The 26,468-nt window shown below is 48.5% G+C and overlaps 1 protein-coding gene across 2 annotated transcripts; it reads left to right on the top strand.

Moving 5' to 3' along the window:
* The first annotated feature begins 452 nt into the window (after positions 1–452).
* On the top strand, positions 453–25,389 carry THOC5 (THO complex subunit 5). Of its 2 annotated transcripts, none has more exons than XM_079762380.1 (21): positions 453–572; positions 1,513–1,630; positions 2,966–3,097; positions 3,723–3,866; positions 4,752–4,865; positions 5,020–5,117; positions 6,203–6,349; positions 7,722–7,836; positions 9,179–9,311; positions 10,990–11,067; positions 11,728–11,768; positions 12,012–12,111; positions 12,592–12,700; positions 16,221–16,322; positions 17,321–17,417; positions 17,982–18,096; positions 19,386–19,489; positions 19,612–19,699; positions 21,415–21,530; positions 22,172–22,362; positions 25,195–25,389. In XM_079762380.1, the coding sequence occupies exons 3-21, from the start codon at positions 3,002–3,004 to the stop codon at positions 25,256–25,258; spliced, it is 2,052 nt and encodes a 683-aa protein (XP_079618506.1). In that variant the 5' UTR covers positions 453–572; positions 1,513–1,630; positions 2,966–3,001; the 3' UTR covers positions 25,259–25,389. The 2 variants fall into 2 exon arrangements, with proteins under 2 accessions (XP_079618506.1, XP_079618505.1); XM_079762379.1 differs by having other exon boundaries at positions 473–572; positions 1,411–1,630.
* The last annotated feature ends 1,079 nt before the right edge of the window (positions 25,390–26,468 follow it).

Genomic DNA, 26,468 nt, shown 5'->3' with positions numbered 1-26,468 from the left:
AATTCACAGGGGTCTAAATCTTCACACTGCCACACTTTAAAATTAATTTTTAATTTATTGATTTTAGAAACACCGATTTGTTGATGCATTCATTGGTTGATTCTTGTCTGTGCTCTAACCAGTTGAGCTACCCGGCCAGGGCTCTACACTACCCCACTCTGGTGTTATCTTGGGCAAAAGACCTATTCATTCAACATATACTTGGCAGAGAGCCTCCTAGTTGCGGGCACTAAGGCGCTGGGGAAAGCGTGAACAAAACGCCTTGAGCCTTTGCCCTCGCAGCTTCAGTTTCCTGGTTTTGGAGGGCAGCGTGAGGTGATGGCGGTGGGGATCCTCCCTGGCAACCCAGTTGCCTCAGCCCCTAACGCCCAAGTCACCAAAACCGCAGCCAGCAAGGTGCGCCAGCGGCCATCGCGGGCTTTCGAGCTTCGCTTCCGGCTTCCGGCCTCGGTGCCTCACTTCCGGCCTCCACCCTCCGCTTCCGGCCTCCGTGCCGCGCTTCCGGCCGCTCGCTCCTTCCTTCCGCTTCTCTATGGTGCGCGGGCTGCAGTTCCCCCGGCCGGCCGCCTGAAGTGAGTGGAACGCGGGGGCCGGTTCGGGGCGCGGGGCGGTGAGCAGGGGTCGGGCCCCTGAAAGGGCGGCCGGGCGAGGCCGGGGGCTCGGGCACTGAGGGGCGGGCCGCCCGGCGGGCATCGTCGGGCTGGAGTCCGGCCCGGGTGCTCCGTCCTCAGGGCCGCTGCGCGCTCCGTGTCCTCTCGTGGAAAAGGCCGGCTGCGGCGCCCCAGGCCCCCCCATGGGCAGCACTGAGACGACGAGGACGAAGGCGGCGGTGAAAACAGCGCCCGTTTATTGGGCGCTCGCGTGTGAAAGACACGCAGGTCGCGGTTGTTCACCCGGAAGCCTTTCGGGTCTTGCCTTGGTGGCTCTCGCCTTTGTGGGTTTGGCCAAAATCAACTTACCATGTAGGACTGTTGACTAAAGGTTCTTAATGGAGTCGCTTAGAAAACATGTATTGATTTTTAGAGAGAGAGAAACATCGACGTGAAAAGGAAACATGGATGGGTTGCCTCCCATGGGCACCCCGACGTGGGGCGGGGGTGAATCTAACCGCAACCTGGATATGTGTGTCCTGCCTGGGAATCGAACCCCTAACCCTTGGGTGCACGGGAGGACGCTCCACCCAACTGAGCCACCCGGTCAGGGCTTCATCGAGTCACTTTTAAAATTTAAATTTACTTGAAAAGTTATCGGCTGTCATAAATGTAAAACTCCGTTCACTTGTCATATGCAGAAGGCTGTGATTTAAAAAAAAAAAATTAGCATATTTAAAATGAAGACAGATTCTTGTTCATGATTCCGGCCAGATCTCCTTGTCTAAGGCTCTGAGATAGAGTCCCTTTGTTCACCAAGGAACGTCGGGGTTCATCGATGTTAAAGGAGGGAAATAAGACGCTCCTTGAAGCAATCGGCCGTTTCTAACAGGAATCGGAAAGAGAGTCGCTTCCTCCTCAGGTGTCCACCCTCCTTGAAGATCACGCATGTACCACCCGAGGCCCCGCTCCTGATCGGCGTCATCATCGCCTTCCCCCGCGGAGGGCATTCCCGTGTTCACGGCCACAGCCACCCTGAGGTAGGGCCTTTTTCTCATTGGGACTGTGAGGGGGACACAGGCCCAGAGAGAAGTGCAGTGACTTGTCCCAGGACTCGGACTCCAGCTCAGGGCTTCCCTGACTCCACTCCCACGCGCTGTTGGCTCCCTCCATGTTGGTTGGTGACTGATTTGTTGGGGTACGGGAGGGGGTGCTGCCCACCTCAGGGGGCGGTGGTGGCAGTCAGGAGAGAGCAGAGGGAGGACGCTGCATGATCCGAGAGCTCCATGAAATGTAGGCTCTGCTCTTTTTTAAAAAAATATATTTTTATTGATTTCAGAGAGGAAGGGAGAGGGGGAGAGAGATAGAAACATCAATGATGAGAGGGAATCATTGATCAGCTGCCTCCTGCACACACCCCCCCCCCCCCACACACACACACACACACACACACACTGGGAATCGAGCCTGCAAGCTGGGCATGTGCCCTGACCGAGAATTGAACCCAGGACCCTTCAGTCCGCAGGCTGACACTCTATCCATTGAGCCACACCAGCCAGGGCTAGGCTCTGCTCTCTTAAATGTTAGGGGTCACCAGGGGGTTGACAGCATCCCCAGATGAGATGGTGGCAAGAGGAGGAGGCACAATAACGTGGTTAAGAGCACTGATGGGACATCCTAGCTGTGTCAGCCGGGGCAAGTCATTCTGATCCTCCGTGTTCTCATCTCTAAAACGGTGCTTGTTCTTATTCGAAAGGTTTGTATAAAGAGCAAATGAGAACATTACCCATAAAGCACTTAGATCAAGGACTAGCTCCAGTGATGGGGCAGTAGTATCGGGGATGTGCTATCGGCCGGGCTGAGGAGTTCGGTCAGTGGTGTGGTGGTGGTGCCCTTAAAGGAGGCGGAGGGGAAAAAGATGAGTTCATTTTGGACAGGCTGAGGGGTGGCCCCTCACCACCCCTTTTATAGAGGATTTAATCGCAGCTTTGGAGGGTTGTCTTTTTTTCTTTTAAATCCCCCACCGGAAAAAAAAAAACCCACGAAAAATTAAAAAACAAATAAATCCTCACCCTAGAATATGCTTAGAGAGAGGAAGGGGGAGAGAGAGAAACATCGATTGGTTGCCTCCCGGTTGCCTCCCGTACACACACCGACCAGCGACTGAACCCACAACCTAGGTATGTGTGTTGACCAGGAATCGAACCCACAGCCTTTTGGTGTACGGGATGACACTCCACCAACAGAGCTACCCCACCAGGGCTTAAGGGTTGCGTCTTCTCTTGAGTTACCGAGGGTGTAAATGACCACAACTGCTCATTAGACTTAAGTTTTCTGACCACAGGGAAATCTCAAAAGCTCTCTCCTCTTAACAGGTCTCTACCGCTTCTTCCTGACCTCACCAAACAAGCATGTCATCAGAGTCGAGCAAGAAGCGGAAGCCCAAAGTGATTCGAAGTGATGGAGCTCCGGCGGAAGGGAAGCGGAATCGTTCTGACACCGAGCAGGTAAGATTCGCCAGGCTGCCATGCTGCTGAGAAATTGCAGCTTGTTGCTGGGCACCAGGCTGTGGGTTTGCAGCAGCTGAGGGTCAGAGGGCAACCTTCCTGGTAGCCTCTGTTTAATAAGGTGCCCAGAATGCACTTGGCTCTACAAAGCCTGAGTATCCCCATCAGTTGTAGCTGCAGCATCCCAAGAACCAAGAAGCCTTTTCTTTTTAATTCTTTATTGTTGAAAGTATTACATGTGTCTCCTTTTTCCCCCATTGACCTCTCCCCAGCTGCTCCCGCCCCCCAGCACATGCCCTCACCCCCCTACTTGTGTGTCCATTGGTTATGCTTCTATGCATGCATGCAAGTCCTTTGGTTGATCTCTTACCACCTCCCCCCATTTTTTATTTTGTTTTTGGTACTCCGCACTATGTTCTGAATCTGTCACTAAGCATGCATTACTTTATAATCAGAAGAGAGGAATTATTTTCCATTTTGAAAAGAAGAAAAACATTTGATTTGAGGACCAGATCCTATAGAGACCTGCTTTGGGGTTCCATTGTTATTGATCTCAGCCCATGTCCCTGGTCCCGACTGGGAGACTTTTACTCCCTACTCAAGGCCTGTATCCTTGCCTCCGCAGGAAGGTAAATACTACAGTGAGGAGGCTGAGGTGGACCTGCGGGACCCTGGAAGAGACTATGAGCTGTACAAGTACACGTGCCAGGAGCTGCAGAGACTCATGGCCGAGATCCAGGACCTGAAGAGCAGGGGAGGCAAGGATGTGGTAAGGAGTGGAAGAAGCAAATATGAACCTGGTGGGTCTGCACGGATGCACCTGTGTCGCACTTACCAGAGAGAGCCCATCCTGACCTTGGCCTCCTATCCTAGCCCTGAATAGGTCGTTGGGGCCTGGGTGCTCTAGGGACCTGCCTATTAATTTATTGGAACTTCTCATCACCACCCACTCACAAATGACGGTAATGAAAGTACAGGATAATGAATTTTTTCCATAATTACAATTTGATAATTTATCCAAGTAATGTGTGTTAAGTGCTAAGTATTCTGCTAGGTGTTGAGAAATGACATGTAAATACCCTGCTGTTATAAGGATGGATATGTACAAGGAAATCAGAGAGACCAAAAATAAAATTATTAATACTAAATGAATAAACCAGGCTTTTGGGCAGAGAAACTAAACAGTGTGACTACAAACTAGATGGATAAGTTCAAAACAAAACAACCCATATTTTGCCAGGAACCTCATGTGCTTACACTGGCCAATATTGTTAAAGTTATTATATCTTACCTCTTAAAGAGGGTCAAATTTTACAGCTATAATTCTGCTATTTTCATTTAAATTATTCTGTAATGCTATTTATAGAGGTAACATTGTATATGGCAAGATTTTGGATCTCTTGTGTGCGATATGGAAGGCCAGATGTTTTCCTGCGTTGGCTGCACTTGCTCCATATTCAGTTCCTGTTAACTTTGGTCCAAGCAGAAATGGCTTGTTTTCCTGAGAACCTTAAGCCCTTCCCTTGTACAGTCAGTTCTTTCCTTGCTCTCTGACTCTCATGGTTCTGCCTCCTCCCATGGCCTTATTTTGGAGCCAAAGGAAGCGAGCCAATGCCCATTCTTGCCGTGTTTACCAGGTTTTCTTTGCCCGCAGGCAGTTGAGATTGAAGATCGCAGGATCCTGAGCTGTGTTCATTTCATGACTCTAAAGAAGCTTAACCGATTAGCCCACATCAGGTTGAAGAAAGGACGAGATCAGACCCATGAGGTAGGAGTTGAGAGGTTTAACCCTCCTTCTCCTCCCTCCTTCCCATCCCCTTCTCAATGCCCTTTATCCCTTTTTCTGAGGTTGCTACCCACTCTGCTCTGCCCCGCCCCACCCTGACCTGCCCCACTCACCTCTGACCTGGTCCTCCTTTCAGGCCAAGCAGAAAGTAGACGCCTATCACCTGCAGCTCCAGAACCTGTTGTATGAGGTGATGCACCTGCAGAAGGAGATCACTAAATGCCTGGAGTTTAAGTGAGTTTTGGAGAACAGGGCTTCGGCAAGATGGTCTGTTGGTAACTGTGTATTCCTGCACAGCTCTGTGTGAGCTTGTCTCTTTAAAAAGAAATCAGATGATTGTGGAGACTGTAGGACCTGGGAGAAGGGTGAATAGATGACTTTGAGTGGGAAGATTGGAGGCAGTCTATTCAGGCTGCACAAAGAAACTCCAAAGCCTGTCTGACCCTTTTGAGTTTTGAGCTCTGCACCTGGCCAGAAGCAGTTGTCTCTCCCTAGTAGGGGCCTTTGCATCCTTTTCCAGTTTGATTTCTGAGCAGCCTTGTGTGGGAGCAGCTCACCTCCTGTCATGTCCTTTTAACCTTTTGGCCCAGTTTTAATCTAAAGGTCCAGCAGTTCATTTCTGCAGATGAATTGGAACCGGAATTTCTTGCTGCTTAGCTGCCTTCGTGTGAACAAATGAGAATTTGGCAGTGTTCTTTTTAAAATGTAATAATGCCTCTTGGCCAACCCACCATGAGAGAGGAGAAGGGAGGAAGGAGTAGAAGGGCGCATGTTCTTGCTTGGTCAGACCCATTTTTACCAACGGAAGGTGTTATTTGTAATAAACTTGGGGTGAGTGGGCACAGACATTGGGTCTAGTTTATTTTTAATAATAATAATGATGATTTTTGAGGACTCCTTATCTGCTCCACAAATTCATCACATAGTAATACTTAAATACTAACATCAGGTCTGTATCTGAGTTAATAGCATCGTACCATTGCCACTTTCCTGGTTTTGACTTCGTACAGTTTAAAAAGGTATTGTTATTGGAGGAACGCAGGGGAAGGCTACGTGGAGGAAATAAACTCACTCCAGGTGTAAGAATGCATGCGATGCCCCAGCCTGTAACCATGGTTCATGGCTCAGATGAAAGCTGACAAACCCAAAATGCAGTGGAACTGGGCCCATGGAGAGGCCAGTGGCCCTGGAGTGAGGCACGTCCCTGCGTAGCTGTAGACCTGGGCTAAGTGGGTGTACATGGGGAGGAACTGGGGGCCTGCTTAAGCCACAGTTTGGGTTCCTCAGAACGGCAGCTTGACATTTGTTTCTGTCTGTAGGTCAAAGCATGAAGAAATCGATCTGGTCAGTGTAGAGGAGTTTTATGAAGAGGCCCCTCCCGATATCAGCAAGGCTGAAATCACCAGGGGAGACCCTCACCAGCAGACCCTTGCACGTCTGGATTGGGAGCTGGAGCAGCGGAAAAGGTGGCTTTCCTCTTCCCTGACCTTGTTAACCTGTGCAGACACGGCCTTTAACCACAGGGATAGTACTTTGTTATGATCCACAGTCAGACAGCAAAGCTCTGTGCAACCAGCAGAATAGTCTCTAAGACCTAACCCCATTTTGTGATGAATTCACACCTGATAGTTCAAATTTGGCCAACTGCATCATAGTGGGGTTGGAATTGCTTAAGGCTGTTAACGGAAAGTTGGAGTAATCTTTCTTTTAAAATTTTAACACCTGAGACCCAAATACCTTTTGTACCATAAATCTAATTTTGATTTTGCCTTTTCCCCCTGTGGTTTTTTAAAGCTTTGCAAACATTATTTTGGAAGGTTGTACGACATTCCATGTATAGACAAATTGTAATTCGCATAATCGTTCCCTCATTGGATTGGACTGTTTTTCATTGGAGAAGCAGCTGTTTTTATCCCTTGCCTTTTTTGGTTATAGAATGTGTTCTGTGCCTTTGGTCCATGTTATAAATTTAATAAGTACTAAGTCTGATGCTTAGGGATTGGTGTCAATTTTTAGCAGATGGGCCTATCACTCCCCTGTGCTCCCGGCACAGGCTAAACTGTGAGTATTGTATTCCTGTGGTCTGGATCCTTCCCCACCCTGCCCCACTCAAGCCACTCTGTGGCCTCATTTGGGTCCTGTAGCTGTTAGGTCCATATGTTTGTGAAAGTTTGGGTCTTGCCTCTAGAGGCAAGAAATGGAGCAGATGATGACACGGGGTATTCCCTAGAGGTTATGGACAGAGCTTCTGGAGCCAGACAGTCATGGATGCAAAGCCTAGCTCCGTGCCTTCTCTTCCCTGGATGACCTTGGGCAGGTTATCTACCTCCCTGAGCCTTCACGTCCTCCTTTGGGCATAGAAAAGACTCTATCTTCCAGGGTTGTTGTTGGTGTTTTTTTGTTTGCTTGTTTTTAACAGACAAAAGGTTTTCATTTTTCTAAATATATTTTTATTGATTTTCAGAGAGGAAGGGAAAGGGAGAGAGAGATAGAAACATGAATGATGAGAATCATTGATTGACTGCCTCCTGCATGCCCCCTACTGGGATCAAGCCCGCCGCCCGGGCATGTGTCCTGACTGGGAATTGAACTGTGACCTCCTGGTTCATAGGTCAACGCTCAACCACTGAGCCACACCAGCAGGCTCTAACAGGGTTTTTATAAAGAGTAAATGCAGTAATGCTTATAAAGAGTTCTTCAAAGTGCCAGGCATATAGTATGTGCTAGGTGAACATCAGTTCATCCCAGCTGCTTTTATTAGGTGGATTCTGACAGTGAACAGGTATGTCGGTATCTCTGGAGAGCATCTAGGGACAGTGCTCTGTCCTTTCCCAACAGGTTGGCGGAGAAGTACCGAGAGTCCCTCTCCAACAAGGAGAAGATCCTTAAGGAGATTGAAGTGAAGAAGGAATACCTGAGCAGCCTCCAGCCTCGCCTGAACAGCATCATGCAGGTGAGGGCCTTCCCCAAAACCCTCACCCATCAGCCTCTGCCTTGCCTCCACTGAAGAACCAGTGAGACCCTGCCGACCCGAGCCATCAGCAGCCATGTCTGCCTTTGGGTTTTGCCAGGTGTGTCACCCTACCCTGACGTAGAGTATAGTTCGAGGATGGTCCTGGGGAGAAGAAAAGCTGGCCAGGTGGACTCGGGGACATATACACAAGTTTACTTGGGGTGCTTTCTTCTTGTTTGTTTGTTTATCCTCACTGAGGATATATTTTCCATGGATTTTTAGAGCGAGTTGAAGGGAGGGAAGAGGAGAGAGAGAAACATCAGTGTGAAAGAGATACATCAATTGGTTGCCTCCCATATGCTTTCCGACTGGGGCCAGAAATCTAACCCAGGTACGTGCCCTGACCTGGAATCAAACCCAGGACCCTTGGGTGTATAGACCAACACTACAACCACTGAGCAGCACTGGCCAGCATTATCCCAAAGCCTTATCCCGGTAAAACACGTGTGTTGTTTTTTTTAAAAAAAAAAATAGATTTTTTTATTGACTTTTAGAGAGAGAGGAAGGAAGAGGGAGAGAGAGAAAAACATCAGTGTAAGAGAGAAACATTGATCAGCTGCCTCCTGCACCCCCTGACCAGAAATGGAACTGGCCACCTTTCAGTGTACGCTTTGATGTCCAACCAACTGAGCCACACCAAACAGGCCCACTTTTGCAAACTCTTTAGTTTACCCCCTGCATGGTCTTTACCAGCCCCCGAAGTCTATAGGTGCCTAAGTGTGCTTTTGTGGATATCTGTTAGATCCCCCTGATTGTACCTCAGGGGAAGATCTTTAGTAGATCTACATACTCTGAAAAGAACGTGACTCATATTTGAAAGCCATTAGGTACCCTAGGAGGAAAAGTCCCCACTTTTCCTGTGAATTGTACTGTCTGTCTATATAGGTGACCTGATTTTGTTGGCTTTGTGAAGCAGATTTGGTCTAAGCCCTTACAGCTTTATGAAGCAGGGTAAATGGTTGCTAGGAAGGAACTTGGCAAAAGGACCCTAGAGAAATTATAAATTCCCTTTTCAGGGGTTTGGCAAGTCTACATTTCCTCCCTTCCACACTAGGCATAGAATTAGAATTGTTAACAGAAATATTCCCAGTAACACTTTATAATGGGATAAGGGACAGAACAAAAATGGAAACTAAGAGTGTGGGCGGTACTTAATTTTTCCTGTTAAAAAATATGCCTTGCATATATTTAGGTTTGTAAAGTGATTGTACTGACTTAGGGAAATTTCCTTCAGCACTGTAAGAAAGTTCTAATTGCTCCTCATCCTCATCAACGCTTGCAGGCTTCCCTCCCGGTGCAAGAGTACCTGTTCATGCCTTTCGACCAGGCTCACAAACAGTATGAGACGGCCAGACACCTGCCGCCTCCCCTCTATGTCCTCTTTGTCCAGGCCACTGCGTACGGGCAGGCCTGTGGTGAGTACGGGGCCTGGTGCAGAGGGGCCGGGGAGCAGCAGCTGTGGCTGAGGGGGTCATTTGGAAGCACTGCTGGCTGAGGAAAGCTCTAGGCCCAGCTCAGACACCCTCAGGTGGCCAGGGCCGCCTCCCCTGTGCACCACCCAGCATGGCTGCTTGGACTAGCTGGCCTGAGGCTGGACTACACTGATGGGCATTTCAGAATGGATGGCTTTGAATCTTCAATGAGCCTGGCTGGTCGCCTGTCGGATGCAGTACCCAGGCAGCCCAAAGCACGCTTGGCAGGTGGATCTGCACCTCTGGCTCAGCTTCAGAAACTGAACACAGGTCCCCGCCAGCTCTCCTGGGCTTTTCACGCCCCAAACAGGCTGCATGTCATTACGGTGAATTGCCCAGTGAGGGACTGTGTCCTCATGATAAGCTTAAAGGCAGCCCTTTACTCCTCCAGGGTTTTGAGATGTTTTGGAGACCCTGCCTCTTGCTCTACTGCCGCTTGCACCCAGCACCTAAAGTTTTCTTCCCCGCCCCCACCAGGGCATGCCTCTCCTCCCGGCTGTAGGCACCACCACATCACTGTCTCTCTTCTTCTGTCTTCTGGGTCCTCCTGGTCCTCTCCCTCCCCTTGTCCTCCCTCCCCGTTGTCCTCCCTCCTGTTTCCATCATCAGCTCATATGAAATCCTCCCAGCCCCCTAGACAGGGTGAGTAATTTTCTTTTTCGTTTAAACCCCAACCTGTTTCCATTGTCATTTCACTGTCCAATTTCAGGACTAAATTACTCAAAAGTTTGCCAGTGGTCGATGGGGGCAACCAGCTTATTTGGGGTAAGGTGTGGTGGGTCATGCAGGTTTGTCAGAGAGAGTAGTGGGCGGCTACCTGGGAATATTACCCCAGTGGCTTGCCCCTCCGGGGAAGTTTGTCATCCCTCTTTAGTACGATTGGACAAATCATTTTAGGCTTCTGTGACTGTCTGTAATCTGTGTACTCTTTTGAATGGAGCAGGAGGGGAGCTGGTCTGTCTGATCTCCCAGCTCTAGACCCACAGGGCTCTACAAAGGCAGGCCCAGGCGTCTCTCAGGAAGATGTTGGGTCTGGTGCATGGTTCTTGAGATGCCAAGCTCAAGTTGAATAGATCTGGTCTTGAATAGAACTGAGCTTGAGTCAGGCCTAGGACTGGACTGCAGGGTCCAAGTTTCTGCCCACTGTCCTCCTGCCTCCCAGTGAAATGTCACAGTGCCAGCGGGTGCCTGGTGTGGTGTGGAATAGAGAATGAGCACTTGGTCGGGTGAAAGCCATCATTTCTGGGATGTGACAGTTACGGGTTTCTGCATGAGAACCTTTAAGGCATTTGGCAGGAGAGTACCATGCAGCTTTAGGCCCGAGGCTGGGATTTCTGCACCTTGGTCTAAGCCAGAAACCGGAGGTGCTCACCACCAGTCTCAGGTCATACTTGTCCAGGAATCTACACTTTGGGTTCTTTGTTCTCGGTAAGTGATGCATGAAATACTTAAGTGTCCTACCTGTTTCTCTTCGTCTGGAGAAAGGGCTTTTGTCCCCCTACCCCCAGTCAGTAAGGAGCTGTGACAAAGGCAGAAGAGATGCAGTCCCAGAGCTGGCCTGCCTGTGTAGCTGAGCTCCTACCCTCAGCCGCTGTCATACAAAGCTTCTTCTTGCTCCCAGATAAGACGTTGTCTGTGGCAATCGAAGGCAGTGTGGACGAAGCCAAGGCCCTGTTTAAACCTCACGAGGAATCCCAAGGTAATGTCTTCTGTAGCTGGCTCCGGGGACACTAAGTCACCACCTGGGGGCAGTGCTGGTCCTTTGGAAGTGAGCTGTACTGCATTTGTTTAACAGGGAGCTTGGCTTTATGTTCGGGGGGAGACAGGGAAACCCTGCCTGTGGATTTCAGCCCTGCACTCACCAGCTCATTGGTTCCAGGGAAGCTCTCTAACCTTCCTCAGCCTCAGTTTAGCCACCTGTCCAAACAGGATAGTAATACCTCATGTAGAATTATGTGAATTTAACAAGGTGATGCATGCAAAAGCCCTTAGCATCATCCTCGGCACATGGCAACCACTCAAATGATCTGAGCTGCTGTTACTACTTTATTACTATTATTGCTACCACCACCACCACTACCAGTGGAGGGGCTTATGGTCCATAGGAGAACATTAAAAAACATGTAAAAAAAAACTCTTAAAGATAGGTGGTGTGAGTACAGGTCATTTCTCTTTTCTTTGTTTTCTTGCATCATTATGTTTTCTATACTGAATATGAAGCAGCAAATTAATTTATCCTAAAAAAACAAACAACATTTATAAACGACAGAGTCTGGGCCCCTTTCCGCCCTGGGTTGAGGTCCTTTAGGAAGCATCGGGAGTCCCCTCCACTCTACACGCCTTCTCTCTGTGTCTGCAGATGACGAGAGCGACTCGGATGCCGAGGAGGAGCAGACCACGGTGAGAGCCGATTCCTCCTGTGGGCGTGCCAAGCAGCTGCCCTGGGGCCTGCTAGTTGGCAGGTGCCATCCTTCCCAGAAGCAGAAGAAAGGTTTGAAGGAAAGGGCTGCTGGGAGCCTGGCCGCTGAATAGCTGAAGCATCAGGTCCCAGGCAGCAGTGCTGAGGCCCTGGCCGGTAGGGAGAAGGAAGGGAGAGGTTTTGTATGACCAGTGCTCATCGTGTCCACGCTTCCCTTTGTCCAGAAACGCCGGCGACCCACACTGGGAGTTCAGTTGGATGACAAACGCAAGGAGATGCTGAAGAGGCACCCGCTGTCCGTCATGCTGGACCTCAAGTGCAAAGGTCTGGCTCCCCTTGTTCTGGGGGTCCCATAGCACTTGGGAGTTCAGCCAGCTGTAGGTGCACAGGGTCCAGCAAGCCAGGGGGCCTCTTTGCCCAAGAACAGATTCTGATTTCATATTTCTCTGATGATCTTCATTGTCAAGGGTACATGGTACCATTGTGTCTTATTCCTGGTGATGTAAACTTGGATCCACTTGGTGATCACTGGGTCACCCCCTTTTCATACTGTATTTGTCAGAAGCAGGGCCTGTAAGTCCAACCCACACTCAAGGGGAGGGAAATGGAGATCCACCTTTTGGGGGGGGGGAGTAACAAAGAATTTGTAGATGCTCTGCTTTTTCCCCCCCTCAACATTAAATTGCCATTGAGTTTTTGTTTTTATAGTAAAATATCTTAAAGCCTCATTGACTTCCCTTTCTGTAAAACTAGTAACTCGCTCTCCTGTTTCACTCATGCATTCCTTTCTCCCTCCCCGTCCAGATGACAGTGTGCTTCACCTGACTTTCTACTATCTCATGAACCTCAACATCATGACAGTAAAAGCCAAAGTGACAACTGCCACGGAGCTCATCACCCCCATCAGTGCAGGGTATGAGCAGGCGTGGTGGAGGGGGGCAAGGGAGGGTGCTGTGACGAGAGCCGGGGTGCTGGGCTGCTCGCAGTTTCTCTCTCCTCTGGCTCTGAGAGGTTCGTGCCTACTTTGAATTCTGTCGTCATGTCCACTTGGCCTGGAAGTCCTGGCGCATCGCTGGTGTTTAGAAAGCACTCACCGCCTTGACTTAGTGACGTCCTCCTACACAGCAGGTGACAAAAGTGACTGCGGCAGATTGCAGAGCGAGTAGGTGGGGCAGAGTAACAGCTTTTTACAGCCAGTGTTGAAAGAGCTTGAAAATGAAAATGAGATTTGGCAGACATTATCAAGTTGACGGATTTTCTTTTCTTATCACAAGATGCTAGGATTTTCACTTTACAACTCAGCTCAATCCCAGATTGTTCTTACCTGGGCAGTGGGAGGAGGACTGTGGTGGGCCCTGTGGGTTTTTTGTGGTTTGTTTTTTTTTGTGTTTTTTTTTGGCCCTGTGGGGTTCTTAAAGAAGGTGAGATTTCAGGTTTTGTCTAGCTCCGTGGTCGGCAAACTGCAACTCTCGAGCCACATGCGGCTCTCTGGCCCCTTGAGTGTGGCTCTTCCACAAAATACCACGGCCTGGGCGAGTCTATTTTGAAGAAGTGGCGTTAGAAGAAGTTTAAGTTTAAAAAATGTGGCTCTCAAAAGAAATTTCAATCGTTGTCCTGTTGATATTTGGCTCTATTGACTAATGCGTTTGCCGACCACTGGTCTAGCTCATCCCCTCATTGTACAGATGGATAAACTGAGGTCCAGGGCGCATATGATCGTGGAAGCCCTGGGTCGAGGGCTCCAGACTCCCAGTCCAGAGGCCTTGGCTCAAGTACAGGCTGCTTCGGCCCCTGGAGACACCAGCCTGGTGTATGGTTGTATTTGTCCGTCTTTCTTTTTGTCCCCCTCGATGTGATCACAGTATATCACCCAATAGCCAGTCAGAGTGCAAGTATCCCTGGTTTTCTCTAAGTTAGTTGTTTCTGTTTGGATTTACAGTTTGGGTTTGACTCAGGAACTCTATATGGTCCATATGTTGCAATTGGGTGAAGCTTCTCTCAGGCACTTTTCATCTGAATGTCTCTGCCATCTTTTGTTGAGAAATTGTGTTGTTTTCTCTGTAGTTTTCCTCCAGAATTAGGTTTTGGTGATTGCATCCCTACAGTACAGTTTTATGGGTTACTCCTTCCCCATGTATTTCATATAAATTGTAGTTAGATTTAGAGGATTGATGAAATTCCATTTTTATTTTCTTGGAGGGGCAGAAGAGCAGGACTGTGTCATAGATATTGAGTGCTTCCATAAGAGACCCGAGTTCTCTATCTTTGCGATATTGATGACTTTTGCCAGGATCTATTAATTCATTAGGGAATTAATGTTTTTAACACAAACATTTTAATCAGAATTATACTAGCCTTGCTGAATTTTCCTCCAATTATTTTCCAGAATGATCTCCAGTGGGGCATTTTAATCCATTAATTTTTCATTAAGCCATTAAACTATTTTTACTCATTTTCCATTTTTATTTTACCAAGGTTTTTTTAATCCCTTTTCCATTAAAATTTTATAACAAAGATTTGACTCATTGAATAGCTTTTTGTTTCAATGTTGTATTTTGATGACTATAGCTTCCCCTTTCATGTCTATTGTTTTTACCAAAGTCAGTTGTCTTGAGACACATATTACAGATGTAAGTTTTGTCAAGAAGATTTGCTTTTTCTCCCCAGCCAGCGTGGCTCAGTTGTTGAGCATAAATCCATGAACCAAGAGGTCACCTGGTCGATTCCCAGTCAGGGCACATGCCCAGGTTGCAGGCTCGATCCCCCGTAGAGGGCATGCAGGAGGCAGCCAATCAAAGATTCTATCTCCCTATCCCTCTCCCTTTCTCTCTCTAAAATCAATAAAAACTTAAAAAAAAAAAAAAAGATTTGATTCTTTCATCAAGATTTATCAATTAGAAACCCTTATGTGCAATTTTAGCTGTTGTGTTTTATTTTGGTTGATTCATTCTGTTAGTAATAGTCACTGAGTATTGGCCAAAGACTGGCAATTCTTATTTTCTAGCCAGTTTTCCCTGTGAGGCAGTGAAAGGGACAGACCCTTGCTGGGGGATAGTGGGGACAGAGAGATTCTGGGAGAGACAGAGAACAGAGAAGAGCCAAAAGCTGCCACCGCCACAGTAGTAAGTCCCGAAGTCATTTCCGGGGCTCAGAGCAGCAGGATCAGCTCTTCTGCCTGAGCTGCTCCTGATGCTATTCCTGAAAAAATGGAGACTCTGTACTGGTTGAGGGAAAGAGTGGGCCCTGTTGTCCTTTTGTGATCCGATTACTCTATTATTATGCTCCCCCCAATTCTCTTCTCTGCGTGTCACACTTAATTACAGTCTGTGCCCTAGCCATTCCAGTTGGGTGGCAGTGGCATCACTGTCTTTCTGTATATAGCACTGGGCCACCTTGTCTCCAGTGCAGGTGATTATGTCTTTTTCTTCTAATATAAAGGGGGCATTTTCTTGTGAGTACCATGAAATTTGGTCAAAGTGTGATAGACACAGCACCAAAAGTTGCACACTTCCTTTCTGGGGTAGAAAGGGATCTTTCTGCTTTTATAAAAACTATGATTATTTCTATTTCCAGTGTCATGGGGCTTTGCTCCCCTTAGGTAAGGCCCTGATCTCCATATAACTTTGAAGGGATAGGGTTTTTTGTGGGTTTTTTTATTATTATTATTATTTTTATTGCTTTTAGAGGGTGGGGACGGGAAAGGGATAGAGAGATGGAAACATCGATGAGAAAGGACCTCATCAATCAGCTGCCTCCTGCATGCCCCCTACTGGGGATGGAGCCCAAAACCCAGGCATGTGCCCTGATGACTGAGAATCAAACCAGCGACCTCCTGGTTCCTGAATCAACACTCAACCACTGAGCCACACTGGCCAGATGGATAGGTTTTTTATTTGGTGGGTAAGAGTACTGTCATTTTTTAAAATATATATATATTGTTACTGATTTCAGAGAGGAAGGAACAGGGAGAGAGCGACAGAAACATCAAGGATGAGAATCATTGATCAGCTGCCTCCTGCACGCCCCCTACTGGGGATCAAGCCCACAACCCGGGCATGTGCCCTTGACTAGAATCAAACCTGGGACCCTTCAGTCCATAGGCTGATGCTCTATCCACTGAGCCAAACCAACTCGGGCACTACTACTGCCTTTTTTAGTGCAAATCTCAGCTCCAGCACTTAACTAGCAACATGATTTTGGACAAACCATATCTTTCAAAGCCTTGAGTTTCTCCTCTATAAAATGGAAATGATAATACTCTGTACCTCATAGGGTTATGAAGATCCAATGACCTCAGGTGTATAAAGTGTCTGACTCACAGGAAAGATTCATTAAATGGTGGCATTGGTCATCAATGCGAAGTGGCATTACCACCCCCGAATGTCCAAGTCTGCCTTGGACCGCATTCTCACTGCAGTCTTCTCCCTTTCCAGTGATTTGCTGTCTCCTGACTCAGTCCTGAGCTGTTTGTATCCTGGGGATCATGGAAAGAAAACTCCGAATCCAGCCAATCAGTACCAGTTTGATAAAGTTGGGTGAGTCAGCAGTATTTCCTCCTTTCTCAGCCTCTCTGCTTCTGAGTTGTGGCTCAAGCTTAATGCAGGAGACCTAGTAGGGCCAGCAGCCTCTCAGGGGGTAGGGAGACCTTGGGGCAGGAGAGAATGCTCTATTGAGAGAAGGGAACACATGATCTTTCCTGCTTATGGGGCAAACGGAGGTCATGGATGGGTGGGTCGGGAACATAATAAGAACACGTGTTATAATAAAAACGTTGAACATTTTAATTCTCTGAAGATTAAAAACATTTTAAAATCCTATATAATAAAAGCCTAATATGCTAAGTGTCCGATCATCCGGGCGTCCGTTCAACCAATCAAAGTGTAATATGCTAATGATATGCTAAGGCTGTTCAACTACTCGCTATGATCACCAGTTGCTATGACATGCACTGACCTCCAGGAGTCAGATGCTCTGACTGGTAGGTTAGCTTACTGCTGGGGTCCGGCAGATCGGGATTGAGCAAGATGGGCCCGACATGCCCTGGAGCCCTCCCATGGTCCCTCCCTGGCTGGCCAACCTCCCGCATCCCTCCCTGGCCCCAATTGTGCACCAGTGGGGTCCCTCGGCCTGGCCTGCACCCTCTTGCAATCTGGGACCCCTCGGGATGTCAGAGAGCCAGTTTCGGCCCAATCCCGCAGGCCAGGCTGAGGGACCCCACTGGTGCACGAATTTGTGCACCAGGCCTCTAGTACTTTATAAATTGGTAAACTAGTAAGTAGAATGATCATGTGCACTGACTTTTTATTGAGATTTGCTTATTAGTTGAGGACTGTCAGGGGAAAAGAGAGAAGTGAACATGGGAGAGATGACATTTACAATAGGGAACCGCTGAAGTCAAGAGGCGTTGCTGGTAGCCTGGCTATAAGCATGGCTGAGCCAGCAGGACCCGCCTGTCTGGGGTGATTGGGAGGAAGACTATATCCTGGGACCATTTCAGAAAGGACTTACAAAATCGTTTTATTCTTTTATGCAGCATCCTGACTTTGAGAGACTACGTACTTGATTTAGGACACCCCTATTTGTGGGTACAGAAGCTGGGTGGCCTCCACTTCCCTAAAGAGCAGCCCCAGGTGTGTACACTGATCCCGTCTCCTTAGCTGGAGAGCTCTACCTCCTCTCTACCCATACAGACTCCAGAAAGGCTTTTGGGGGCTTTACACTAGCAGAATGCTTTCCCTTAAGGATACGATCTGTCCTCCCTCCACTCAGGACACTAAAATGTCCAAGGCCTCCAAGTTTTTAGGCACCTTTGCCTTCTTCCTGAGTCTAGAAACCCTTTAGATCAAAGTAACTTGGGTCCTTGCTCTGGGTGCAGCACAACTGGAGGCTCTGCTGCCCCTTGGTCTTGTGTACAAAGAGGCCAAACATGAAGTGTAAGCAGAACCCAGGGCGTCTGGCACCTTAGCAGAAGCTTTCCTTTTCTCAGGAGCTGGCCACAGCCTCCTGAGAACCCAGCAGCTTGTGTGGCTCCTGCTGGGACTCGGTGTCTGGCCTGTCACAGCAGGTAAACCCTGCCTTTCCCGTCAGGTGCCCACCTCAGGGCATGGGTGAGCTTGGCAGGCAGGGCCTAGGAGAGAGGCGGTGCCTGGAGGAAGGGAGGAGCACTCAGGTGTGCCTCTTGCTGTCATCCACAGCATACGGTGATTGCTGACCACTCGCTGAGCTCCAGCCACATGGAGACCACCATGAAGCTGTTAAAGACCAGAGTGCAGTCCCGCCTGGCCCTCCACAAACAGTTCGCGTCCCTGGGTAAGCTGCTGTTGGGCCTGTGGCTTGAGAGCCATTCACTCAACACAGGGACAAAAACAGCCTAGCTCTTCATTCAGATGTCTGGAACCCTGACAACGAATTAAAGAGGCTGGATTTCGGGCTCTTGCTGAGCTGCGGTGTTGGCAGGGCCACTGGAGAGAGCTGCAGGCCATCCAGGCACAGATCTGAGCTCCCCCAGGGTCATCAGGGTGGTTTTGGCTCACAGAGGAGGCCCCCAGGGTCATCAGGGCGGTTTTGGCTCACAGAGGAGGCCCAGAGCCTTCTGGTGGCACAAGTTGGTCAGGGGCAGCTCATCCTAAGTTAGCGGATGTCCGACTGGTGTGCATTCTACAGATATTTAGTGGGAGTCCAGCTCATGATTCATGGAGCCCACCTTCAGCTTCTTTGAATACAGCTGTATAGGGATCCACTCCTCGTCCCTCCCTGAGACCTACTGAGCTAACACCCTCCAGGGTCAGGCTGAACCCCACTTTTCATAAGCTCCCAGGTGATTCTGCTGAGCCATTGACCACGGTGGTGGCCATAGGGGGCTTCTTTTCATTCATTCATTCAGTAAATACTTGTCAGGGGCTTCCTACGTACAAGGCAAGATAGTGAGGGTTAAGGTCTTTCTGATACAAGAGGGCTGTCAGGACAGACATTGGGTTTCCAGGACCATCGCGAGACCCTACCCCTCGGGTTCGGTCTTGTGCTCCCCGTGGACCCTGGTCTCTCCAGGGCAGCATTGCTGGTCCGTCGGGCCTTTCTCCCCTTCAGCAGTGCTGCATTTGTTTGTCTCAAGGTTGGATGATTGTCATCCTGGGCAGCGTTTACTGTGTTGGCATATTTGCTTATTGAAATGCCAGCAGGAATTCACGCTGGAACAGTTCTCCAGCCTTTCTCCCCTGGAGGAGCTGACACAGAACACTTCAGTCTTTTCCTCCATCAAGGTCAGCTGTGGGAACAGCCCTCTCGGCGACTCGATCTAATTAACCGTCCCTGCTGCAGCGGCACTGTCATTGGTTTTGGCTGCTGGGGCTCTTGTTGTGCTGACTGTCATTTGCATTAAGGATAAAGCACCGTGAATGCTGGTGCTGGGTCTGGCCACTAGCACGTAGCCCTGGGTGAAGTCAGGTTGGCGTGCCTGCATTCCCGGCACATGTTGACCTGGGCACCTACTGAGTGCCAGGTGTACCTAGACATCTGGCAAGGCCATCTGAGCCCTCTAGAGGATGCTGGTTATCTAGCTGTGGCACCTGATTTCTACCACCTGTCTTGCTCTCTTTTAGAACATGGCATTGTACCAGTTACTAGCGATTGCCACTACCTCTTCCCTGCAAAGGTTGTCTCTCGCCTGGTGAAGTGGGTGACGATTGCCCATGAGGATTACGTGGTAGGTAGAGGAGTGACGGGTCATCATTGCTGTCCTGGGGACCGTAGGCTGATGTCTCTACCAGGCGGGCAGGAGGTTTTAAAGGAGCAGGCAGTTCATTCTTTGTCCGTGGTGACTTCTAGGATCTGCATTTCACCAAAGAAATTGTGGAGGCAGGACTGGCTGGGGACACCAACCTCTACTACATGGCACTCGTGGAAAGGGGCACAGGTAATTTGTTCTGCTCATAACCGTGGTTCTAGGCAAGGGGAGTGGCTGAGAATAAAACATTCCTGGAAATTGCCCAAAGAAAGCGAAAGATCTGGAATCCTGCTGCAGGACTTAACAAATAGTAATGAATGTGACAGGCACCGTTAGGTGAGTACTTGATCTCATTTAATCCTCATGACTGTCCTAGGGATGGTAATATTTATTTTATAGGTGAAGACGTTAAGACTTAATCACAAACCCAGTCTGACCTCTGACCCTGAGCTCTTGGCTTTACTGCTCTCTAGAATCGATCACCTGTTCTTACCCCCCTTCCCAGAAGGACTGACGTGTCCCTCTCAGGTTGTGAGGTGCAGGGTGGCAGGACCTTCCTCCCTCTGCAGTTTCTGCACTCATCGGAGGCATCAAAACTGTGATTCCTCACAGGTGTCCTGGCATCTGATTGGCCAGGCTTCCTGCTTGAGCCACCCAGATACTCCCTGGGATGCTATTGCCCGGCCCCAGCCTCAGCAGGCCTGGCTCGGACCACAGGATCGGATTCCCGGGGCTTGGTACTGTGGCCACAGGGTCGGGGGACTTGTTTGTAGTTTTTTCTTCCCTTCTCTTTTTCTTCGTGTGTTTTTAAAATTATTCTGAGGAAATTAAGTACTTCAGGTACAGGGAGGCTCTCAATCCCACTTTATGCTCTCCCTCAGGGTAGGGGACTACTATTTTGAATTTGTGCAGTTAGATTAACAAAAAGTTGTTGAATAGGGTTCAATCCAGAAATATATGCAGACTGCTGTGACAGAGGCAACACAACAGTAAAGAAAGGAATCACTATAATAAATGATTTTGTGACTGTTGAGGAAGAATTGTCTTAACCCATACTCTCTTGCCCGCTGTTAATTTGAATTATTGGTGTGTCAGAGAGTTCTTTTTTAAATCCTCCCATAAATAGTGAAAAAAGAATGGCATACTTACATTGGTAGAGACGATAAATGTCATCCTATTGAGAGTGGCAAAGACTTCCCCCAGAGAAAAAATGAATATGTTAAAGAAATACAAATATTTCATTGAATGATTATGAACACAGCGCTGACATCAGGCAGTTAAAGTCAGCACTGCTGCATTGCACCTGTTTGATCTTAGGAAAGTTCCTTTTGGAGCCCGAGTTTCTTTATATGTACAGTGGGGATGATGATAATGGTACCCATCTCAGAATCATTGTTAGGATAATAAAGTGTGCAGAATAGCACAGTGCTTGGAAACAGTAAGTACTCAATAAATGTTGGCTGTTAACAAGTTTTTACTAACATAATATCTAAAAATAAAAGGAACAGAATAGAGAGGATAACTTTGGTGTAATAGCTAATACACAAAACTGAAAAAAACTATGCCTTTACATGGGAAAATCCTTAACTTGCTGGCAAATAAGTGTCAAACTTCTGTCAAAGGGACAAATAGAACTCAGGCAGACCCAGTGTGGACTCGACTCTGGGGAGTCCACACCCCTCTGCCTCCTTAGAGACACCAGAGTCACAGACATCACATTCTACAACCTGGCAGTTCCACTTCGGAGGTTCCAGAACAAACACAAAAGTCAGTTTAGTACCAGAATGTGCTCTGGAGCATTTGGATTAATACGGGACATCAGCGATGGCCTTAGGGTTCCGATGGGGACAGCGCGTGGCTGGCCATCGGGGTCACAACGGATTTTTCCTCCTTTCCCTTCCCAGCCAAACTCCAGGCAGCTGTGGTGCTGAACCCCGGCTACTCCTCCATCCCACCCATCTTCCAGCTCTGTCTGAACTGGAAAGGGGAGAAACAGCACAACAATGATGACAACATCCGGGTAAGGCCCTGCTGGGGTGACCATAGGAGCAGGAAGAGCCTCTGGGGAGCTAAGGGCTGGGACACGTATAATTCCTAGGACAGAGGAGCCTGCCAGGATTTAGAGGACGTACTGGAGGCTGCATGCTGTAACGGAGGAAAGAACCTGGACCCATCGCAACCAGCTACCTAGTTTGAGGTCCACAGGTTTCACCCCATTTACAAATTAGGAAAATACCTGCCCTGAAAGGTGGTTGTCTTGGGCTTCTGTGCAAATGCGAATTAACTCAGAAGCATAGGATTGCTGGAATGAGATGAGTATGAGATCAGCTGTAATTATTATTATGTCTGATGACTTGATTCCGCGGTGGCCTTAAGGCTGTGGAGCATGTTTTTAACCCTCGCACGTTCTGACTTGGATCTCAGCGTGAGATTCCTTCTCTACACACCTCCGTCCTCTTGGCTGTGGGTGTACAAGGCAGGGAAAGCTATGGGTCAAAATCAGGAAGACCCCAGTTTTGAGGAGGGGGAGGTTTAGTGTAATCCAGTCCGGCTTGATGTGGTATGCACTAGCTCCTGCAGAGGCCCAGCTGCTGTTCTGTGGAGCTGTCAGACCCAGCAGTCTGAAAGTCGTGCTGAGTTTCCGGACTTCCCACTCTGTAGGCCATGGAGAGGGAGGTCAACGTGTTCTACAAGGAGCTGTGTGGGCCCCGGCCCGGCCATCAGCTCTTGACCAACCAGCTCCAGCGCCTGTGCGTGCTGCTGGACGTCTACCTGGAGACCGAGATCCACGACGACAGCGTGGAGGGGCCCAAGGAGTTTCCCCAGGAGAAGATGTGTCTGCGGCTTTTCAGGTGAGGGGAGGGGTCAGAGTGCCAGCGACCTCCAATCCTGGCTCTCACGGGGAATTTGGGGCAGAGATCAGAGCCTGGCATGGAGGGCATGCCTGTTCCCAGCTGCACTGATCTCTGTTCACAGAGGAATTTAAAATCCTGCTGCCGAGTTTCCTGGGGAGAGCTTGCTGTCTCCTTCCTGAAACTTCCTCACAAACACCCTCTGAAGGGGGACCACCCCCTGAGTGAGCAGAACTGAACCATGAACCAAGAGGATTTGGCTGAATTTTACTTTATACTTTCTGTACCATCCAAATAAGCCTTTTAATCTACGTGCACCTCCACCAGTCCTTCTGTACTCTTCCTAAGGCATTGACACGTCTTTCTTTTTTTTTAAATATGTTTTTATTGATTTCAGAGAGGAAAGGAAGGGAGAGAGAGAGAGAGACACACATCCATGAGGAGAGAGCATCCTGGATCGGCTGCCTCCTGCACACCCCCCACTGGGGATCGAGCCCACAACCTGGGCATGTGCCCTAGACCGGGAGTCAAACCCGTGACCTCCTAATTCCTAGGTCGATGCTCAACCGCTGAGCCAAGCCGGGCTCATCTTTGAGAATCATAGCTTTAAGCAGTCAGGCTGGACAGCAGGAACCAGCCTTGAAGGAAGACAAACACAAGTACAGATCTCTCCTTTGCTGCTCACCTTGGAAGAATCACTTCAGCTCAGCTCGGAGTCTATTTCCTACAGGCTGAAGTGGAAATGTTACCGTCTAGCTCACGATATATTATCTCTAATTTATGTAAAGTTTCCAGAATGGTATTCAGTATGCCTGCTTTCCTAGCACTTCTAGATACTTCCCTTTTGCTTTGGGGTCCTCTCTTTCACTTTTGTCCCCTAACTCATGTTCTTAGAGTCCATTCCAGAACTCCCAAGTTCACATTGCTCAGGTGTCCCTTCTGTTTGGGGCAAGGGCTTGGAGAGGAATGGTGTCTGGGAAGGGGAAGGGCTAGAATCTGTTTCTAATCAGGACAGCCCCCTGTTCCCTATCAGTCTAAGAGGCGCCTTATCTGCCCCTCCCCTTCTCAGGCAGCCAGTCCCAGCCTGGGGAACGTGTCCCCAGCATCCTCCCCCCTGTGTCTGGCACCTCCGCCTGGCCTGATTTGTGGTACTCTCTGATAATAACCAGCTCTAACCCCCGAGTGGCTGCTGGGAGGTGGCGCTGGTGGCTGCATGTTGGCGCCTTCTAGGACTTGCTCTCCCCAGTGGGTCTGTGTGAGACCTCAGCTCTTCCCACCCTCCCAGCCTGCTGTAGCACATTCCTAGGGTGGGATCTCTCACATGGCCAGTGTTCCTTTGCTGTGATCTACTGGTTCCCCAAGGACCCATTTTCTGAAGTGCTTTGGATGTCACCCACGCTGAGCTCTGTAAGGGCATTGGAAGGTGCTGCTTTGGCCACTCAGATCTAATTAACTCCATGACTGGTGCGGTGTGAGGTTCTTGGCCTAAAGTCCTTCTGACCCTTGGGATCAAGCCCCAGGAGCCTGGACTTTTTTTTTTTTTTAATGCAACAAATTTTATTTAGCATAGCCAGTCCCAACATGCGGCACAAAAAGTTTACAGAGGCTGGTGGGTACCTTCAGGCTGTAGGTTCTCCATCAGATGTATGCTTAGACTTGCCCAAATGACAGTGCCCTTCTGGTGTTGGGAGGTATCTGACCTCATGGCTACGAGCAAAAGTTTTGGGGCCAGAAAGACCTAGGTTCAAATTGCTGCTCCTACCTGTGTGATTAGGGTCTATACTTAGTCTCTTTGAGCTTCAGATTCCTCACTGGTAAAACAGCATTCACTTCAGGTATGGTTAGGAGGGTGAAATTAAACCAGCTGGAGCATATAAAGTGCCAAGCATGGTGCAGGCAGAATGAACCCACACTTAGGTAAGTGGTTTTCTTGGTGTTGGAATTAGAACCTTTTTTCTCCGTGTCTGCAATTGTGCACGTGCGCGCGCACACACACACACACACACACACACACTTTCTCCCTCCTCCTCCTCCTCCCCCTCCCTCTCTTCCTCCCCCTCTCCCTCCTACCTTCACTCACTCAGACCAAGATCCAGGGTGTTACCTAGTGGTTACTACTGAATGTCAGTCATAAGCAGATGAATAAAGGAGGCCCTTCACCTGACATGAGTTACGGGGGGCTGTGTGGAAGGGACCCTGTGTGGAGTTCTGCTTGGGGGCCCAGGATGATAGCTGAAGCACCTAAGCTTCGTGAGGTCAAGGCTTTGGCGTCAGACCTGGTCTTGAATTTGGGCTCTGCCACCTTCTGACCGTATAATGCTGGGCAGATAGTTTAACTCCTAAGACTGTTCATCTGTAAACCTTAAAAATCATAGCCATAGCGTCTAAGAGCAGGCAGTTGGTGCAGGTTCTTTTCACCCCCTGACTTCAGGGTCCTACCTCCCTCCTGCATGGGACTCTCCTTGCAAAAGAGGTTTTTAAATTTTTTTCCTCTATTTTTTTCAATTATAGAACTAAACCATGTACATTGTCAAACACAGAAAAAACAGTCAACAGTTGTTAAATATACTAAAAAGTGAGGGTGCCCACACCCTGTCCCCAGAAGTGCCCGTTGTTAGTGAGGGCTCTTCCAGGCCTGTGTTCATGCATTTGCAAGCATATAGACATTTTTACAAAAATGGCATCACACCTTACATATTGTTCTGCAGTCTGCTTTTCTCACACGTTTATTTTTTCCCCTAACAGCTGGATGGTATTGTGCAGGTAATGTAATTTCTCCCGACAGCCCAAAGGGCATGGTATGAACTGATCCCCCTTCTCCTGTTTCTCTAGGGGACCCAGCAGGATGAAGCCGTTTAAGTATAACCATCCTCAAGGATTCTTCAGCCATCGCTGACCTGCTCGGCCTGTTTCCCCTGGGCGCTCAGTGCTGTGCCTCCGCTTTCTCTTCTGTTCCACATGTGGCTCCTCATAGGCTCCAGAGACAGGTTTTATATTTCTAGCCAATTAAAGTGTCATCTGACCAAGTGGCCTTTGTCTGGTGGCTCTTCTGGGAGGAGTGGGTGGCTTTGCCGTCTGTAAGGGCCAGTAGGAGCCACAGCCCAGTGTGAAAGAGCATTTGTGGATAGACTTTCTCTGGGTGGCCAAACCCACCTTACTTGTTTCTGCTCTGGGCAGTCCTCATTATCCAGGTCAAGCATGTCAAACTCAAAGGCTAACACCAGCCAAATAAACGAGGCATGCGGCCAACGGGCCGGGAGTTTGACATGCTTGATCAAGGTATTTATTATCCTGAGTCCGTGCTATTAGGAGGTGGCAGGGGAAACCGAATCGGCATAGCACAAAACCCAAAGCTCTTCTTTCCCCTCCCCTCACCTTTCCACTGGACCTGTCATGTCCGTGTCTCTCATGGCCACATTCTATGATCGTTGGGTGTCATGAAAGTCTGACAGTGCAGTGCAAATAGGAGACAAATACATCACAAAGAATAATTGTAAATCGTGCAGGATTTGGTGAAGTCCATGAGTGATTTTGGGGACGCATGCAGAGCTACCACTCAGTGAGGCTCTGGCAGAGTGAGGCCAGGTGGCATCTGAGAATCTTCATGATGAAGACAGGCTGAGTGCCTCCAAAAATAATGATTTGACTCTCAAAGGATTAAGAGAAGTCCTGGGGAAATAGGTAACACCTTCTAAAATGTTTGCAAAATTACCTCTTTGTAATCCTGCAAAAGTCGAACGAAATGAAGGGTGGCATCAAGTGTTCTTGGGCAGGTTCATCTGAAAAGTTATACTCCTCCAAATCAGTACCCTGTTCATTCTTCATTAATTTTAACAAGTCAGATATAAAGATGTGAAAATATATAAGAATTATTACCTAGTTGCAAGTATAGCCTAAAGTTTGCTAGCTATAAGATGAAATAAGTTTCTTTCAGCTTCATTGAGATATAATTGACATAACAATGTATATGTTTAAGTTTAAGGTGTACAACTTGGTTTTTTGTATATTGCACAATGATCACCAGAATAAGTTTTGTGTGTGTGTATGTGTTAAGAACTTTTTAAGATTTACTCTTAGCAACTTTCAATATATGTAAATTTTATTTA

The sequence above is a fragment of the Cnephaeus nilssonii genome (genome assembly GCF_951640355.1).
Source record: "Cnephaeus nilssonii genome assembly, chromosome: 22".
NCBI lineage: Eukaryota > Metazoa > Chordata > Mammalia > Chiroptera > Vespertilionidae > Cnephaeus > Cnephaeus nilssonii.
This window is presented reverse-complemented; position numbering and strand designations above follow the sequence as displayed.